Genomic DNA, 18,060 nt, shown 5'->3' with positions numbered 1-18,060 from the left:
ATACATATAAAATAGAAATGAATAAATCTTTTTTTTTTAAAAAAAAATCTATCTTGAGAACTCCTAAAGGACTGGGCATGGTGGTACTGAACTTTAATCTCAGCACTCAGGAGGCAGAGACAGGCAGGTCTCTGTGTGTTTTGAGAAAATCCAGGTCTACATAGGGAGACTTTGTTGTTGTTTACAACAACGACAAAAAGAAGGAGAGAGAGAGAGAGAGTGGGAGAGAGAGGGGGAAGAAAGAATGAAAGAAAGAGGAAAAGGACAGAAAGGAACTCCTAAGGGTTTTCATATCAGAACTCTTTAGGGACTTTCTTACCTGAATGGAGGTTTGTTGGCTTTCACCTGCAATTTGACATGCCTATCTGAAACTCTCTCCTGCTCTTATAAGCTTGTAATATAAAGGCCCTGAAAAATCTATTTCTCCACTTTCTTCTTGTACCCTCGCTAGAACACCAAAACCTAACAGAATACTTACTTCTCAAAAGTGATGAGCAGGAAATAATCAATTTACTTAGAAACTCCAGAGAAAGAAAAAGCTCTCTTCCCTACAGAGTCTAGATATCTGAATTAGAGAACATAAGGGATGCAACTGGAGGAAACGTTAACTGGTACATCTGGGAAATGAAGGAAATGATCAGAAGCCCAGATATTTAGTGAGGAGAAACCAGGACAACAGCCAAGCAGACCTGGAGGGAGAGAAAGGAGTTGGCAGACAGCAAGAATAGCAAAGGCAAGGAAGGTAAAAATAGGGCACCCTACACAAGAGAGTGCAGAGCTAATTTCTCAGGCTTCTGAGCCCCCTGAGACTTCAGTTTTAGGTATCTGTGGGGGCGTGGGTCAGGAAAAATGTATCTCCAGGTGGACAGACAGTAATTTAGAAGTCTGTATTGTGGCTGAAGCAGGATGACTATGAGTTCAAGGCCAACCTGAGCAACTCTAGACTGTCAGAAAGAGAATGGATGGGGGGTGTCACAAAGGTGAGGGAGAAAGACTGACTTAGACTTGGCTACAGAATGAAATAAGGAAGAAGAAAATCTGGTTTCTTTCTTTCTTTGTTTTTTGTTTTTGAGACAGGGTTTCTCTGTATAGTCCTGGCTGACCTGGAACTCACTCTGTAGAGACTGAACTCAGAGATCTGCTTGCCTCTGCCTCCTGAGTGCTGAAATCAAAAGTGTGCATCACCACCACCCAGAGGAGGAAACTGGGTTTTCAAGCTAGTATGGATCTCAAGACTACATGACTTTGTAACACTGGACAAATCCTTTATTTCCTAAGGTTTCAAGGTAGAGAACCCGCCTCCCATCTTGTTTTGTGTTTTGGTTGTTCTGTTTTGTTTTGGTGACAACATCATGTGGCTCAGACTAACTACCCTTGAATTTCGGGTCCTTACGTAAAGCTCAACCTCCCAAGCTCTGGATCAGAGGTCTGCCACACCATACCTATCAGCTTTTGGCTGCCAGCTCAGAATACTCATTGATAACATACCCATTCCTGAACTTGTTTCTCTTTCTTCCTGCCAACTCTTCTATCATTACCTCCCTTATATTTATTTATTTATTTACTTATTGCTTCTTATTTTTCTGAGACAGGGTCATATTCCGTAGTGCCATCCAAACAGATTAAAGGCGTGTGCCACAACATCCAGCTGACTCCTTCATTTCACTATTATTTTAGATATATTTGCTTTATTTATGTATATGGATGTTTTGCCTACATGTATGTCAGTATATCATATTGTGCTTGGTGCTCACAGAGGCCAGAAGAGGGTGTCAGATCCTGTAGAACTGGAGTTAGAGACAGTTGTAAGTTGCCATGTGAGGGCTGGGAACAAAACCTTGGTCCTCTGCAAGAACAGCAAAGTGCTCTTATCTGATGAACCATCTCTAGCCCCTGTACTCCCATTTTCAAAATGAAGTCATAGCATTAGATGAAGATACTTTCCCCAAGCCAGGCATGGTGGGGAAAGTATCTTTAATCACAGTGCTCAGAATGCAGAGGCAACCTGATCTGCAGAGATAGTTCCAGGACAGAACTCAGAAACCTTGTCTCAAATTTAAAAAATAAATAACAAACAGATAAATAAGGGAGCTTTCCCCAAATCAGCTGTGTATGGTGACACACAATTTTGTTTTTTGTTTTGTTTTGTTTGTTTTTTGAGACAGGGTTTCTCTGTGTAACTTTGGAGCCTATCCTGGCACTTGCTCTGTAGACCAGGCTGGCCTTGAACTCACAGAGATCTGCCCGCCTCTGCCTCCTAAGTGCTGGGATTAAAGACTTGTGCCACCAACACATGGCCAGTGACACAATTTTAATCCTTGTACTCAAGAAGATTTCTGTGAATTCCATGAATTCCAGGGTAGCCTGGTCTACATAGTGAGTTTCAGGCTAGCCAGGGCTATATAGTGAGACCCTTGCTTCAAGACAGAAAGAAAGAAATTCTCAAATTGAAGAGGAGAAAGAGCCAGTTGGTGGTGGCACATGCCTTTAATCCTAGCACTCAGGGGCAGAAACCAGCCTGATCTACAGAGTGAGTTTCAGAACAGCCACAGCTACATGGAGAAATCCTATCCAAAAAAAAAAAAAAAAAAAAAAAAAGGAGAAAGAACCAAAACTGGGAATTTAACTGTTAATTGTGCTCAACGAATACCTTTGAGCTCCAAAATAGTGTTGGAATTCCACACAGTGTTGCATTCTTTGATTTCAGAAAAATGTCCATTGAGACCTGTCTGGAGTTTGACAATGTTCTTGTCCTAATGAAAACATCTTTCTCACTTGGTACCTGGTGTTTGAGTTCAGTTTGAAGCCATTCTGACTACATAGCAAGTTTCAGACTCTGTATCAAAATGATGATGATGCTAGATATGACCCTTAGGAATTTTGACTTATTTTAGACTTGAGATTCTCTCTCTCTCTCTCTCTCTCTCTCTCTCTCTCTCTCTCTCTCTCTGTGTGTGTGTGTGTGTGTGTGTGTGTGTGTGTGTGTGTGTGTGTGTGTGATTGAGCTCTGGACCTCATACCTTCTAGGTATGTATTCTACTACTGAGTTATGAACCCAGCCCAAGATACCAGTATGTCCTACAGCTTTAAAACTAATCCGAGCATAGTAAAGGCTGAGAGTCACTGTTTATACTAGATAGATGCACCACTCTGCTGCTCAGGCCCTATGTGTTCTCAACTGTGTTCTTCCCAATCATTCTCTCCCAAGCCTGAAGCAGTTTATCAGGGCACCGGGTTTTGTTGTTGTTATTGTTATTGTTTATTTTTCATGTGGTGTCTTTTACAGTTCAGGTTAGCCATCAACTTGTGATGGGGTCAGTGAGGATAATCTTGAACTTCTGATCCAACTGTCTCTCACCCCAGAGTGCTGCGATTGCAGGTGTGTGCCTGGTTTATGCTGGGGATTGAATCCCTTGGGTTTTGTGCCTGTGTGGCAAGTACCCTACCTACCAAATGAACTACACCCCTAGCCCCTGGGCATTAGGTTTAGAAGAAAAGCTATTCAGTTTCATTTGTTTTATTTTATGAGTTTATTTTTAAATAAATTATTTATTTTTATTTTATGTGCATTGGTGTTTTGCCTGTATATGCATCTATGTGAGTGGTTGGATCCCCATGGAACTGGAGTTACAGACAGTTGTGAGTTGCCATGTAGGTGCTGGGAATTGAACCCAGGTCCTCTGGAAGAGCAGCCAGTGCTCTTAACCACTAGCCCATCTCTCCAGCCCTTATGGGTTTATTTTTATTTACTTTCAAATTTCATTTTATTTATTTTTGTTTTCTCCAGACCAAGTTTCTCTGTGAAGCCCTGACTATCCTGGAACTCATTCTGTAGACCAGGATGGCCTCAAACTCATCATCTGCCTGCCTCTGCCTCCCAAGTGCTAGAATTAAAGGGGTGCATCACCACATCCAGTGTTTTTGTTTTTGTTCTGTTTTTGTCATTTAAGCTCTTTGTAAATTTGAACAAGCATATGCAGGTTGGCACCCATCACACTCTTTGCCTGTGATCTAGGACAGCTCATTACACATTTTCATCTGCTTAGGTATACCATTACCAGCTTAGTATGTTCTTTCTTGTCTTTCGTGACTTCAGTTTTGTTTGCATGAGAATCTTTTTCAGGCTAGGCGGAGAGTGTAAAAGGCGCTGAGAAGTAGATAGTTCCTCTTACAGGTGGCTGTTGATCCATCACCTTTCACCAGGGACTAAATTTACCTTAAAGAGCGCAGATCAAATGACACATCAGAAAGCACATTTCATTAAAACTCAAGAAAGGGGACACTGTTTCCCAAGAGAAGAAAAGGATTTCTTTTCTTCTTGTCCAAGGACTTGACAGAACTGCAACTGGATATCAAATGTGCAGTGCTAATTAACAAATGCTAGGTAGAAAGTCCCCCATCTGATTCCTTTTCTCTCTGACCTGAGGGCAAAGAACAAATGGCAGGGAGGAGCCACACAGGCCCCTTTCTCTAGCATTAGGATGTGTTGGAGGAGCACTGGACAGGAGCCAAAGTCCTGAATGCAGCTCTGCTGTATTACTCTGTGAACTTGGAAAAGTCACTTAACCTCTTCGAGCTTCAGTTTCCTTATCTGTAACACTGAAGCATTCTGCACTTACCTGTGTCTAGGACTAACTGAAATAGACTCCTTCTTCATTTGCAAAGGCCAGGTCTAAGAGAACAGAGGTTATTCGTTTCAGTGGTCTGCTTCACAAGGCTAAAATCATTGAGATTATCTGAAGTTTTAAAACATAACACTGTGAGTTGTTTTCAATTTATAAAGACAGTAGTTGTCTACTTTTTTTTTTTTTTTTTTTTTTAAGACAGACTCTCACTGTAACCCTAGCTGGTTTAGAGTTTTCTATGAAGAACAGGTTGACTTTGAAGTAACAGAGATTGGTCTGAGTGCTTGGACTAAAAATGTGTGTCACTACTCTCAACTATTTATTAAAATTTTGATTAGATTGGATCACCTGGCCCTGCCTGCTCGACAAGAAGACTCTAAACTAGACATGTCAATGATATTGCAGAGAAATAATTTAGTGGTAGAACTCTTGCCTAGCATTCATGAGGTCCTGGATTAAATCCCCACTGTGGTGCAGGGGTGCAATTCAGACATAGTGGCTCAGATTTATGATAATCTGAGTACCTGGCAGTAGAAGCAGGAGGATCCAAACCAGCGTTTGCTATCTAGTGAGTTTGAAGCCAGCCTAGGCTACAAGTGATCCTATGTAAAAAATCCAACAAACAAAAAGATGTTATTTTAGTATATGTTTATTTTAGGCTATCTTATTGTTAAAAATATAAATTCTTTATTCCATAATATTTAAGGCTCTCCAAACTTTTAGAAGGTACTCATTTATATTCTCTTTTTGGGGCAAAGTCCCACATATGCTAGTTAATACTACATTTCTATTATTTTCTACTGGGCATACAGCTCAGTGGTGGGACACTTGGTACTAGGTTTATATCCAGTACCAAAAAAAAAGATAAAAATAAAAAATGTTTTTCAATTTTTCTGCTTTCAAAATATTCCTCCAATAAAGATGTATATGTAAAATATTATCTCTTTATAAAAAGGGAGATGGAGGCGCACACCTTTAACTCCAGCACTTGGAAGGCAGTCCAACCTGGTCTACAGAGTTCCAGGGCAGCCTGGGCTACATAGAGAAACACTGTCTAGTAGGTGGGGGGGGGACACAATAACACTGAACAAGACTGTGCCCCCAGCATTTGAGGAAGAGACAGGAAGGTTGGGAGCTTACCACAAGACTGATTGACACAGCTAGCCTGGGCTACATGAGATCGTGTCTCAAAAACAAACAATAATGAAGAAGCCAGTCATGGTGTGTGTGTGTGTGTGTGTGTGTGTGTGTGTGTGTGTGTGTGTTGGGGGGGGTCGGGGGAATAGCACATACTATAGGCTTAGCATTTGGGAAGCTGAAACAGGGTTGCTGAGTTCAAAGTCAGCCTGAGCTACATAGCAAGAACATGTTTCAAAACATATAAAATAAACAAAAGAGCAATATGAGTTTATTGATCACCATCCCCCAAACCTCAAATCCAAGACCTGAGATCACTTTTTTACATGTAAAAATAAAGGATTTTAGGAAGTGAGGGACCCTTTAGATCGAATTTCAAGGAAGAAGAGGAATGCAGAGTACCTGGTCTGAGGCATCTGATCCCCACTGTCTCTGAATAGAAGGCAGGCCCCGGTTGATGTGAGCAGGTGTCAGTCTTGTCTGGGAATTTAGATCTGGTTGGGGCTGTTAGGGGCTTTGGGCTCTGAGCGGCAGACTGTGAAAGCCCATTCCGCATCTTCCCCATTGTTGCAGGATGAGCTCCCCTCCCCCAAGGTTGGAGCTGGGAGGATCTCCTTAGGCCTTTACAAGCTAAGGTCTTTAATTGTCCTTCTTAGGGACAGTGAGAAGGGGGTGGGGATGGGGGAGTGGGCAGTAGAGTAGAGGGTACCGAGCTGGAGAGGGTTTTTGTTGTTGTTTTTTAAGTACGAACTCTACGCATTTGGTATAGGGCCGGTGGCCTGGGGATTAGCTTGTGTTGAGCTGTTATTCTTGAGGAAGGGCTTAGTGTTCCTCAAGAAGGGGTCCTCAAATGACTCCTTGAGAATTTTATCTTGCAATCGCCCCCTCCCCCGCGAAACTTCTTTTATGAAGAAGGATGAGGGTAGGATGGGAGTAGACAAAACTTGAGATGTCTGTGATGTGCGAGCTGGTAAGGGGGTGGATGTTTGAGGTGGCTCCTCCCACTCTTGTCCTCCGACCTCTGAGGCAGGCAGACCACCCTTTGGAATCCGCGTTTTCCAAGCTCAGCAGATCCTTTATCCGAAGAAAAATTACTGAAGCCTATCGCCTTAATCTATTGAGCAGGCAATGTTTCCTACTGAGCGCTTAGGGCTGACCCGGTGGGAGCAGCAAGGATAAAGACATCTAGGGTGGGGAGCTGGCAGAGGATAGGGCACATTGTGCCCCCAAGGTGCCGCACCGCACCTGTCCCAGAGCCCGGGTTAAGCTCCCCCAGCTTGTCACACTCACTCACCTCTTTTGCCTCCTCAAGCTTTCGTCTCCCTGCCTGGCAGCTCCTCCCCCCCAAACTCTCCTCCCCCATCTCCCCTCCACCAGCTTTCGCGCTCCAGCTCCTCCCCTCCTCCGCGCCTTCCCGCTCCCCTCCCCCTCTGCCGCTGCTCCCTGCCCCCGCCACCGCCGATCTCCTCCGCAGTCTGGGCCGCTGGGCGCAGAGACTGCCGCAGCGCCGGCCGCCACCGACGCCTTCCCAGACCGGATACCCATTGTGTCCTACCCATCCCGCCTTCCACTTCCCCACGGCCATGGCGCAGGAAACCGGGAGCAGCTCTCGACTCGGGGGGCCCTGCGGGGAGCCTGCGGAGCGCGGAGGTGCGGTAGGGCCAGGCTGGGCAGCGATGGGGGCTGAGGGGACGCTCGCGAATAAGGACTTTAAGTGGACGGATGAAATGTATGATTCTACACATAGGCCCCAGTTCTCACATCCTTTCCCACTCTTCCTGGGCCAGAGGAGGGGGAGGGGTGACGGAGGAGACTCGGAATGTGCGCGCCCTGTCCCCCTCCCCCTTTTGCTGGGTGTCCCGGAGTCACGCGGGTCGGGTCTGGTGTAAGCGCTAGCTTCATGCGGGATCTGACTATAAGCTTATCTTCCCACCCTAGCCCGCTGTTCCTGGGTTGCGCGTTCTTTAGAGCTTCGGCTACCCAACAAAACCGCATTACCCACACTCTCTCCTTGTCTTCTCCCCAGGTGATGCTAACGAGGAGGACCACCCCCAAGTCTGTGCCAAATGCTGCGCACAATTCTCTGACCCGACCGAATTCCTCGCTCACCAGAACGCATGTTGTACTGACCCACCCGTAATGGTGATAGTTGGGGGTCAGGAGAACCCCAACAACTCATCAGCCTCCTCTGCACCCCGGCCAGAGGGCAACAGTAGGCCCCAGGTCATGGATACAGAGCACAGCAATCACCCAGATTCTGGGTCTTCTGGGCCCGCTGATCCTACATGGGGGCCAGAGCGGAGAGTAGAGGAGTCTTCCGGGCATTTCCTGGTCGCTGCCACAGGTACAGCGGCTGGAGGAGGTGGGGGCCTGATCTTGGCCAGTCCCAAGCTGGGAGCAACCCCATTACCTCCAGAATCTACCCCTGCACCCCCTCCTCCTCCTCCCCCTCCCCCTCCAGGTGTAGGCAGTGGCCACTTGAATATTCCACTGATTTTGGAAGAGCTGCGAGTGCTGCAGCAGCGGCAGATCCATCAGATGCAGATGACTGAGCAGATCTGCCGCCAGGTGCTGCTACTTGGCTCCTTAGGGCAGACGGTGGGTGCCCCTGCCAGTCCCTCAGAGCTGCCTGGGACAGGGACTGCCTCCTCCACCAAGCCCCTACTGCCCCTCTTCAGTCCCATCAAACCTGTCCAAACTGGCAAGACACTGGCACCTTCCTCCTCTTCCTCCTCCTCGGGGGCAGAGCCGCCTAAGCAGGCTTTCTTCCACCTTTACCACCCACTGGGATCGCAACATCCCTTCTCTGTTGGAGGAGTTGGGCGAAGCCACAAACCCACACCTGCCCCCTCCCCTGCCCTGCCAGGCAGCACAGATCAGCTGATTGCCTCACCTCATCTGGCATTCCCAGGCACCACAGGACTACTGGCAGCTCAGTGTCTTGGGGCAGCAAGGGGCCTTGAGGCTGCTGCCTCCCCAGGGCTCCTGAAGCCAAAGAATGGAGGTGGTGAGCTGGGCTATGGGGAGGTGATCAGTTCCTTGGAAAAGCCTGGTGGAAGGCACAAATGCCGTTTTTGTGCCAAAGTATTTGGCAGTGACAGCGCCCTGCAGATCCACCTTCGTTCCCACACTGGTGAGAGGCCCTATAAGTGCAATGTCTGCGGTAACCGCTTCACTACCCGGGGCAACCTCAAAGTACATTTCCACCGGCATCGTGAGAAGTACCCACACGTGCAAATGAATCCACATCCGGTACCTGAGCACCTAGACTACGTCATCACCAGCAGTGGGCTGCCTTATGGAATGTCTGTGCCTCCGGAGAAAGCTGAAGAGGAGGCAGCCACACCAGGTGGAGCTGTTGAACGCAAACCTCTAGTGGCCTCCACCACAGCACTCAGTGCCACAGAGAGCCTGACACTGCTCTCTACTGGCACGAGTACAGCAGTGGCTCCTGGACTCCCTACTTTCAACAAGTTTGTGCTCATGAAAGCCGTGGAGCCCAAGAGTAAAGCGGATGAAAATACGCCCCCAGGGAGCGAGGGCTCCGCCATTACTGGAGTAGCAGACAGTGGCACAGCAACCCGAATGCAGCTAAGTAAGCTGGTGACCTCACTGCCAAGTTGGGCACTGCTTACTAATCACTTGAAGTCAACTGGAAGTTTCCCCTTCCCCTATGTGCTAGAGCCTTTGGGGGCTTCACCTTCTGAGACATCAAAGCTGCAACAGCTGGTAGAAAAGATTGACCGCCAAGGAGCTGTGGCAGTGGCCTCTACCGCATCAGGGGCTCCTACCACTTCTGCCCCTACACCTTCATCGTCATCTTCAGGACCTAACCAGTGTGTCATCTGTCTCCGGGTGCTGAGCTGTCCCCGGGCGCTACGCCTGCATTATGGCCAACATGGAGGTGAGCGGCCCTTCAAGTGTAAAGTGTGTGGTCGAGCTTTCTCCACAAGGGGCAATTTGCGTGCACATTTTGTGGGCCACAAGACCAGTCCAGCTGCCCGGGCCCAGAACTCCTGCCCCATCTGCCAGAAGAAGTTCACTAATGCGGTCACGCTGCAGCAACATGTTCGGATGCACCTGGGAGGCCAAATCCCCAACGGTGGTTCCACGCTCCCTGAAGGTGGGGGAACTGCCCAGGAGAACAGCTCTGAGCAATCTACAGCCTCTGGACCAGGGAGCTTCCCCCAGCAGCAATCCCAGCAGCCATCACCGGAAGAGGAGTTGTCTGAAGAAGAGGATGAGGAAGAAGAGGAAGATGTGACAGATGAAGATTCCCTAGCAGGAAGAGGCTCAGAAAGCGGGGGTGAGAAGGCCATATCAGTACGAGGTGACTCCGAAGAGGTGTCTGGGGCAGAGGAGGAAGTGGGAACGGTGGGAGCAGCACCCACCACCGGGAAGGAAATGGATAGTAATGAGAAAGCTGCTCAACAAGCATCTCTGCCACCACCTCCACCTGACAACCTGGATCATACCCAACCAAGGGAGCAGGGAACCAGTGATGTTTCCGGAGGCATGGAGGAAGAGGCCAAACTGGAGGGGACCCCAAGCCCGACTGCAGCAGTCACCCAAGAAGGCGAGGGCACCAGTACCGCTTTGGTGGAGGAGCTGAGCTTACCGGAAGCCGTGAAAAAGGAGCCAGGAGAGGGCAGCAGCAGAAAGGCCTGTGATGTGTGTGGCCAGACCTTTCCCACCCAGCTAGCTCTGGAGGAGCATCAGAAGACCCACCCTAAGGAAGGGCCACTCTTCACTTGTGTTTTCTGCAGGCAGGGTTTCCTTGACCGTCCTACCCTCAAGAAGCACATGCTGCTGGCTCACCACCAGGTACCACCCTTTGCACCCCATGGCCCTCAGAATATTGCTACTCTTTCCTTGGTCCCCGGCTGTTCCTCTTCTATCACTTCTCCAGGGCTCTCCCCATTCCCTCGAAAAGATGACCCTGCCATCCCATGAGCCTGTTTTCTGTACCTGGTCCCCTATGATGCAGGGCACAGAAACTGAGGCTCCATTGAAGGACCTTCAAGATTTACTCAACCTCCTCTTTTCTCAAGTTTTAACATGATGTTTCTAGTGGTTTCTCTCTAGTCCCTGAGCTTAAAAATTGAGTTTAAAAGGGAATGCCCCTTAAGAAATTTGTATCAACCTTTTTGTTCTGTGTAACTAAGGACAACAGATTCTCTATAGCTTTCACATGCTCAAGGGGAGCCCTCTCCTCTTCTCCCTGTCCCTTTGGCATGGTACACCAGAACCCCCATCTATGGAATGGCAGCCTTGCCCAAAGGGGCTGGCAACTGTCTATGGAAGGCCCAGTGCTACTCCTTGGTGATCTTGACCAAGTCACCCTGCAAGACTTCTTGTGCCAGGCCCTTCTTGAGAAGCCTGTGAAGGGTGGGTGTCTTACTTTTCTGCAACCAGTACAGTTTTTCCTGTCAGGTGGCTTACCCACCAAACCCTGGAGTGCTAGATCCACCTGCATTGCCATTTCAGCCCTAGCACCATCATTGCCATTAAGCCCAGGAACTGTGTTTGAGAGGAGGGCTCCAACAACATGATCCAGAGAGGCAGTGGAGAGCATAGCGTCTCTCCTGTCTCTGCCTCCTGTATCCAAGGTGTGGCCTACCAAGCACACCAGAGAAAAGAAGTAACAAACTATAACTTCTTCCTCCTTCCCCCTGCTCCAGAAGGTGCTGGCAATGAAGATATTCTAGTAATTGGTGGCTCAACCCTAGGAATTAGGGAAGGATGAAGGATTGGGATGCTTTTTCAGTGGATCCCTTGACTTGCCACATTATTAAGGCAAAGGTATTAACTGATCAAGATACACTGACTCCTTCAACTTCTCATTTATCATGGCCTCTCAACCAACAAGCAGATTTCCTACCGGGAGGTCTCCATGAGATAATTTTAGGAAGTATAAAGTTCATAACTTTCAAGAGCCTTATTTGTGAGGGTGGTTAATGAAGTCACGATGAGTTGAGTCGTCTTTCTAAGACAGGGATTTCTGGGAACCTATTTGATAAAGAATGGAGCACGCTGTAAGGGAGAGGAACTTCAGCTCTTGTGAATATGAACATTCTCATGAATGTCCCTTTGGGCTAATGGTGGTGTGCTGTTGCAGCAGCACCAGGAGTCATAGGGGACTTCCTAGCACTAGAATACTTTAGTTTTAGATGATGTGCTATTTTATTCCCTTGCCCCTTGTACATCCCTCATCTTCTCAAAACCCCATTCCTCCCCAATTTTGCCTGATCATGGACCAGAGCGTATGTCTTATTTTTCTTGTCTGCTTCTAAGAGCTCCAGACATTGAGAGACAAGCTTCAAGTGGTTCCTCCCTGCCTCTGTCTTGTAGTGAGATGTAGTATTTACTCTTAACATAGGATCCTGTGGAACAGGAGTTCTGAGAAGACTGGATTTTGTTAGTTGATGTTAATGATGATTCTAAAGTAGTAGCTCCAGAGCTCCCTAACACAGTGAAATGTGTAAGAGCAGAAAGGGGAGATGTTAGTATCTTTCCCTTCGTCATTAAAGGTGTTTGAGCCAAGTATTTGTGTGTTTCTTATTTTGTGACTAAATAGCCACATGGGGTGTGATATTGGCATTCCCTAGCATAGAGATTCCCTTCCCACCTCTTTCTCCTGCCAAAGCTGAACATATGGTATAGAAATACTTAACTTACTCAGATTTGTCCTAAAACAACCTCCAGTGAGAGTGATTTCACTGTGAGGGAAAAAGGCTTTTTAAAATGGAAATTCTATCTTTTGAAAGGAATTTATTTGCCCAGTATCCAGGCAATGTCTAGGTTTTCCCTGTAGGACTTTCTACCAAAACACAACTTTGTGTTGCTTTGTTTGAATTTGGAAGCTGTTCACTAGCCGACATCAGTGATTCTATAGAACAAGATAACTGATATTATATGATTTTTTGAGATCCAATTTTGTAATCAGAAGTGGAAAAATTCTACCAATAAAGGAAATTCTTATTATTAAAAATGCAAAGGGGCTGGAGAGATAGCAGCTAAGAGCATTGGCTCACTGGCTGTGCTTTCAAAGGACCCAGGTTCGATTCCTAATACCTACATAGAGACCCATACCATCTGTTAACTCCAGTTCTAGGAGCTCTGATACCCTCTTCAGGCCTCTACAGGTACCAGGCACACATATGGTGCAAATACACATATGCAAAACACTCAAACGTGTGAAATAAAATAATTTTTAAAAACAATAACTCAAGCCAGTTGGTGATGCACACCTTTAATCCCAGGGAGAGGCAGGTGGATCTCTGAGTCTGAGGCCAGCCTGGTTTACAAGGGCAGCCAGTACTACACAAAGAAACCTTGTCTTAAAAAACAAAAACAAGAAAAGAAAAACAATAAATAAGGATGCAGTGAAAGAGCTAGGGCTGTAGCTCAGCTGGTGGAGCTTACTTAGTATGCATGGGACAAGTCAGCATCTTCCTAACTACACAATAAGTTAGAGACAAGCCTTGGATACATGAGAACCTTGCCTAGTTTTTTGAGATGGGGGTGGGGTGGGGGGTGTCTCTCTCAATAGCTTTGGCTGTCCTGGAACTCACTACATAGACAAGACGGGCCTCAAATTACAAAAATCCACCTGCCTCTGCCTCCTAAGTGTTAGGATTAAAGGCCTGCTACACACCTGACAAGAACATTGTCTCGTGTGTGTGTGTTGGGGGGGGGGCAGGTGGCATGAAATGAGCACATATTCTAAATTATTATAATGTAGTTTTAAACTTTGTTTTTCCACAACACAGCAAAATCTAGAATTTTCTCTAAGACTTTGCTTCTCCTAAAGAATTGACTTTCTAGAAATGAGGGTGTAACTCAGCAGTAGAATATATGAGAAGCCCAGGGTTCAACTCCAGGAAACTTCTCCCCAAAACCATCACTGCACACACATACACACACATCATTAGAAAATTCTACAAAAATTTTTTCCCTTATAATAACATCACTAAACCTTCATGCTAAAGGAATGGGGCTGGTTTTTAAAAATAAAAGCACAATGTCTCAGACCCAGATTGAGACAGGCTCACCAGCACACCTATGATCCCAGCACTTGGGCACAAGCATGAGGATCAAAAATCTAAGGTCATCCCTGGCTATAAAGGTAGTTAATGACCAACCTGGGCTGTATGAGACTATGTCAAAACAACAACCCAAAAAGAAATTAAGCAACTTAAAGAACCAGGTCCAGTGGGTGGGGTGAGAGTACTGTAATCCTGATATGAGTGTGTGTGTGTGTGTGTGTGTGTGTGTGTGTGTGTGTGTGTGTGTCTACACAGGAGCACCACAACTGGAAGGTTAGCCTGAACTACATATAATGATGGTGGTGCATGCCTTTAGTCCCAGTACTCGGGAGGCAGAGGCAAGCAGATCTCTGTGAGTTCGAGACCAGCCTGGTCTACAGGAGCTAGTTCCAGGACAGTCTCCAAAGTCACAGAGAAACTGTCTCAAAAACAAAACAAAACAAAAAAAAAAAAAAAGAAAAGAAAAAGAAAACTAGCCCCAAGATGCCCAGTCTTAGAGGTACTTTCAGGCATCAGATGCTGGTTTCCTGCTACGTTGATATTACTGTGACAGCAGTCCCCCTGCAAGATGAAGGTGAGTAAATCTCTTCTTCACTCTGCTTAGAATAAAGAACTAAAAGAGCAGTGGAAGAAGCCCTAAAAGAGCAGTGGAGGAAGCCCTCTTTAACACCTGGGGATTTAGGGGGTTAAGAAGGGAGAAACAGCTCCTTTGTTTTTAATTCCTGGCAAAGCTTTGTAAATACATTTTCCCCCCTTTCAGCCATGGTGGGAGGCAAGTGACTGATTCTTCTATTCCTTTAACCTCCTTCATCCCCACTGGATGGAGACAATGCCATTTGCCTAATTCTACCAGACTGGCCTACTAGTTAGTGTCAGTTCTCATTGTGGTAACAGCTGTCAGGAGATTTCTTTGACACAAAGCTGCCTCTCCACACTCTTTTCCCAGCTCTTTTCTAACTCCTTTTCATCATTTTCCTGTTCTACTTTTTGTTTTGTTTTTCGAGACAGGGTTTCTCTGTATTGCTTTGGAGGTTGTCTTGAAACTCGCTCTGTAGACCGGGCTGACCTTGAACTCACAGAGATCTGCCTGTCTCTGCCTCCCAAGTGCTTGGATTAAAGGCATGAGCCACCAACACCTGGCAAAAGTGTAGCCCAGGCTGGCTTCAAACTTGTGATCCTCCTGCCTCTGCCTCCTTCAGTAAATCCTACTGGCGTGCACCAGCACAACCGGCTCCTGTTCTACTTTTCTTGCTTTTATGTTTGCTTTGTCTTCACTGCTAATTCATTTTTTCAGGGTGCCTTTGGTTCCTTTCTTCTTGCTAGGACCCCATCCTTGCTCTTACTTTGCACCAAGTCTATCTTTTTGGAAGCTGAGTTAATGTTGACCTGCTAGAATGAGTATTCGTGAATGCGGCTTGCAAAACATGTACTTTACATAAGCAAGATATTCTAGTCCAAATTGGAGGAACAAATGTATGGATGAAAAGTTTCTCACTTAATTTCTGGGGTTTACTTCATTTCATAGGTAAGAAGGTAAATCAGACATGATAGCACTCCTATGTGCCTATTCTAGGAGGAAGAATTATGTAAACAGTCTTATAGGGTGATAGACGAAGGGGGGCAAAGTCCTATGAGATCCTAGAGATAACTAACTCAAATCCAGCACTAGAAGTGGGGCATGACTATACAAGAACCAGTCTGAAACACAGTAACTGATTCAATACATTCAATCTAGATACCATTTTACAAACCTATATAAGATCCATTAAAGTTGACTCCCCTTGGCATGCAGTTGTGTTGCTTTTGAGATGGCCCTGTAAGAACAACTATCTTCAAGGAGCCTAGTGAACTGACAACCATTGGCTATCTGACTCTTCTACCTCTGGCCAAAAACTGAAGAAGCCCAAGATACAAATAACACCTGGGCTTCTAATGAGTAGTCCACTCTGCGAGCCTCCACTGCAAAAGCAGCCTTCAGTTTGCATCATTCCCCCTCCTTCAGGTCTTAGCATATGCTTCTCAGAGAATTACCCATCACCCACCTCCTCCTCTTCCTCCTGCCCCTTCCTCCTCTCCTCTCAGTAATCATCATCTTCATTTAACCTCACTGACAGTCAGGGTTTTTCTATGTAGCACTGGCTGTCCTGGAACTAGCCTTTGTAGACCAAGCTGGCCTCGAACTCAGACATCCACCTGCCTCTGCCGTCCAAGTGCTGGAATTAAAGACATGTCCCATCCCTCCCACCCCCCTACCTACCTCAACCCTGGCTATTGGCATGTTTTTTGGTTTGGTTTGTTTTTTGAGACAGGGGTTTCTCTGTGGCTTTGGAGGCTGTCCTGGAACTAGCTCTTGTAGACCAGGCTGGTCTCGAACTAATAGAGATCTACCTGCCTCTGCCTCTCAAGTACTGGGATTAAAGGCGTGGGTCACCACAGCCTGGCTATAAAACAGTAGTTTAATGTTTTTAGAACAATACATTTCTATAGGATTGCACATTGCCGAATTAACCAGTAAACTGTGACTCTTTTGCCAAGACTGACAGCACAGCTAAACTTCAACAGTTCAAATTATAGATAGATGTGGTGGCATAGATCTTGAATCTCAGCACTTGGGAGAGGCAGGTGGCTCTCTGTGAGTCTGAGGCCAGTCTGCTCTATGTAGCAAGTTCCAGGACAGCCAGGGCTACATATCTCAACATAACAAATTCAAATTATATATATATACATACATATGTGTGTGTGCACGCACGCTCAAGTGCACACATGCACACATGTATAATCTGTGTGTGGGTACCAATAACAGCATATGCTACATGTCAATAGCAGCAACAGCTTTTCCAGGATGTTGGGAGGGTCAAATCCAGTTACGAATGATGAGCCATCTTTCAGGTGCTGGGAACTGAACCTAGATCCTCTGGAAGAATAGCAAGTACTGTTGAGACATCTCTCCAGCTCCTGAGGGCTACTGTCTTTAAGATGGAATCAAGATCTCTCATTGTCTACAGGACTGCAAGGCTGTATCGAGTGCTGTGGTTCTCCACAAAGATTATTTAGTCTTGGGCTGGATAGCCAGTGGTAGAGCACCTTCATGGCATGCACAAGGCCAGGGCATGCAGGGAAGCACTGTAGTTCCTTATCTCTAGCACCACACAGAACATATTTTACATAAAAATGGTTAACTATAATTTATATATTTCACCAGGTCCACATGTTAAGGACCTTAAAAGAGGAGTAGTGATCTCTGAGCTGGGGGATTCAGTTAGTGGTAGAGTATCTGCTTAGTATTCTTGAGGCCTGAGGTTCAACCCCCAGCATCGTGAGCACACAAAAAAAGTGATCTTATAAACAGAGGACTCCAGTTTTGTGAAAGAGCAACTTCAAAGCAGTGCTATCATAGCCCAGTAAGGGGCATTTTTTTTTTTTTCTTTAGTTGTTTCTGGCTACATTTGCCAGCCAGCCCCAGGGATCTACACTGATACTACAACTACCTAATTATATGCTGAAGAGGTGGCTCAGTAGTTAGGAGCACACGCAGTTCTTTTGGAGGACCCAGGTTCAAATCCCAGTGTCCACATCACAGATCACAACTCCACTCACAAGAATGTCTCCCTCTTCTGGTCTTCAAGGGCACTAGGCACACATGTGATATACATACATGCAAGCAAACCACTCATACACAAAAATGTCTTTTTTTCAAAATCAAGCTTAAAAAAAGTTTGTCACTACACAGCTTTTCCTTAAGTTTCTGTGGGTTCTGGGAAATCTCAGCATCTCATGCTTGCACAGCAAGAATTTTACTGGGCTATCTCCGCATTCCCTGCACATTTTAAAAAGATTATGCTCCCTCATGCAACAAACATAGCTCTCTATTAAGCTGTTTGTCTTAGAACATATGGGGGACTGGAGAATTGGCTCAGTGATTAAGAGCACTTTTCCTTCTTGTAAAGGACCTGTGTTCAATTCCCAGTACTCACGTGGGGGCTCATCACCTCAGGTACCAGGTATGCATCTGGTGCACAGATATACATGCAGGGAAAGTATTCATATGAATAACAAAGAAAAAATCAACTCCCAATCTGTACTATAAACTAAGGCTGATTTGAGTTTTTGCTGGATCTCTGAGAGTTCGAGGCCAGCATGGTCTAAAAGCGAGTTCCCGAACAGTCAAGACTGTTACAAAGGAAAATCCTGTCTTTTTTTCTTTTCTTTTCTTTTTTTTTTTTTTTTTAAGGGGGGGTACAAATTTGTGG

At 46.1% G+C, this 18,060-nt stretch overlaps 1 protein-coding gene across 2 annotated transcripts in view; it reads left to right on the top strand.

The window, feature by feature from the left end:
* The window catches only part of Sall2 (spalt like transcription factor 2), a 13,620-nt gene extending 2,905 nt beyond the window's left edge, over positions 1-10,715 (top strand). The window contains exons 1-2 of one of the 2 annotated variants that reach the window (XM_027386672.2): positions 7,346-7,412; positions 7,789-10,715. In XM_027386672.2, the coding sequence (XP_027242473.1) occupies positions 7,346-7,412; positions 7,789-10,715 (2,994 nt within the window). Of the gene's footprint in view, positions 1-7,345; positions 7,413-7,788 lie in introns of those variants that run through there. The other variant, XM_035452133.1, reaches the window with a different exon arrangement.
* Positions 10,716-18,060: the final 7,345 nt, after the last annotated feature.

The sequence above is a fragment of the Cricetulus griseus genome (assembly GCF_003668045.3).
Source record: "Cricetulus griseus strain 17A/GY chromosome 1 unlocalized genomic scaffold, alternate assembly CriGri-PICRH-1.0 chr1_1, whole genome shotgun sequence".
In the NCBI taxonomy this organism is placed as follows: Eukaryota; Metazoa; Chordata; class Mammalia; order Rodentia; family Cricetidae; genus Cricetulus; species Cricetulus griseus.
The sequence above is the reverse complement of the archived record's forward strand: the minus strand, read 5'-3'. Positions and strand labels throughout refer to the sequence as shown.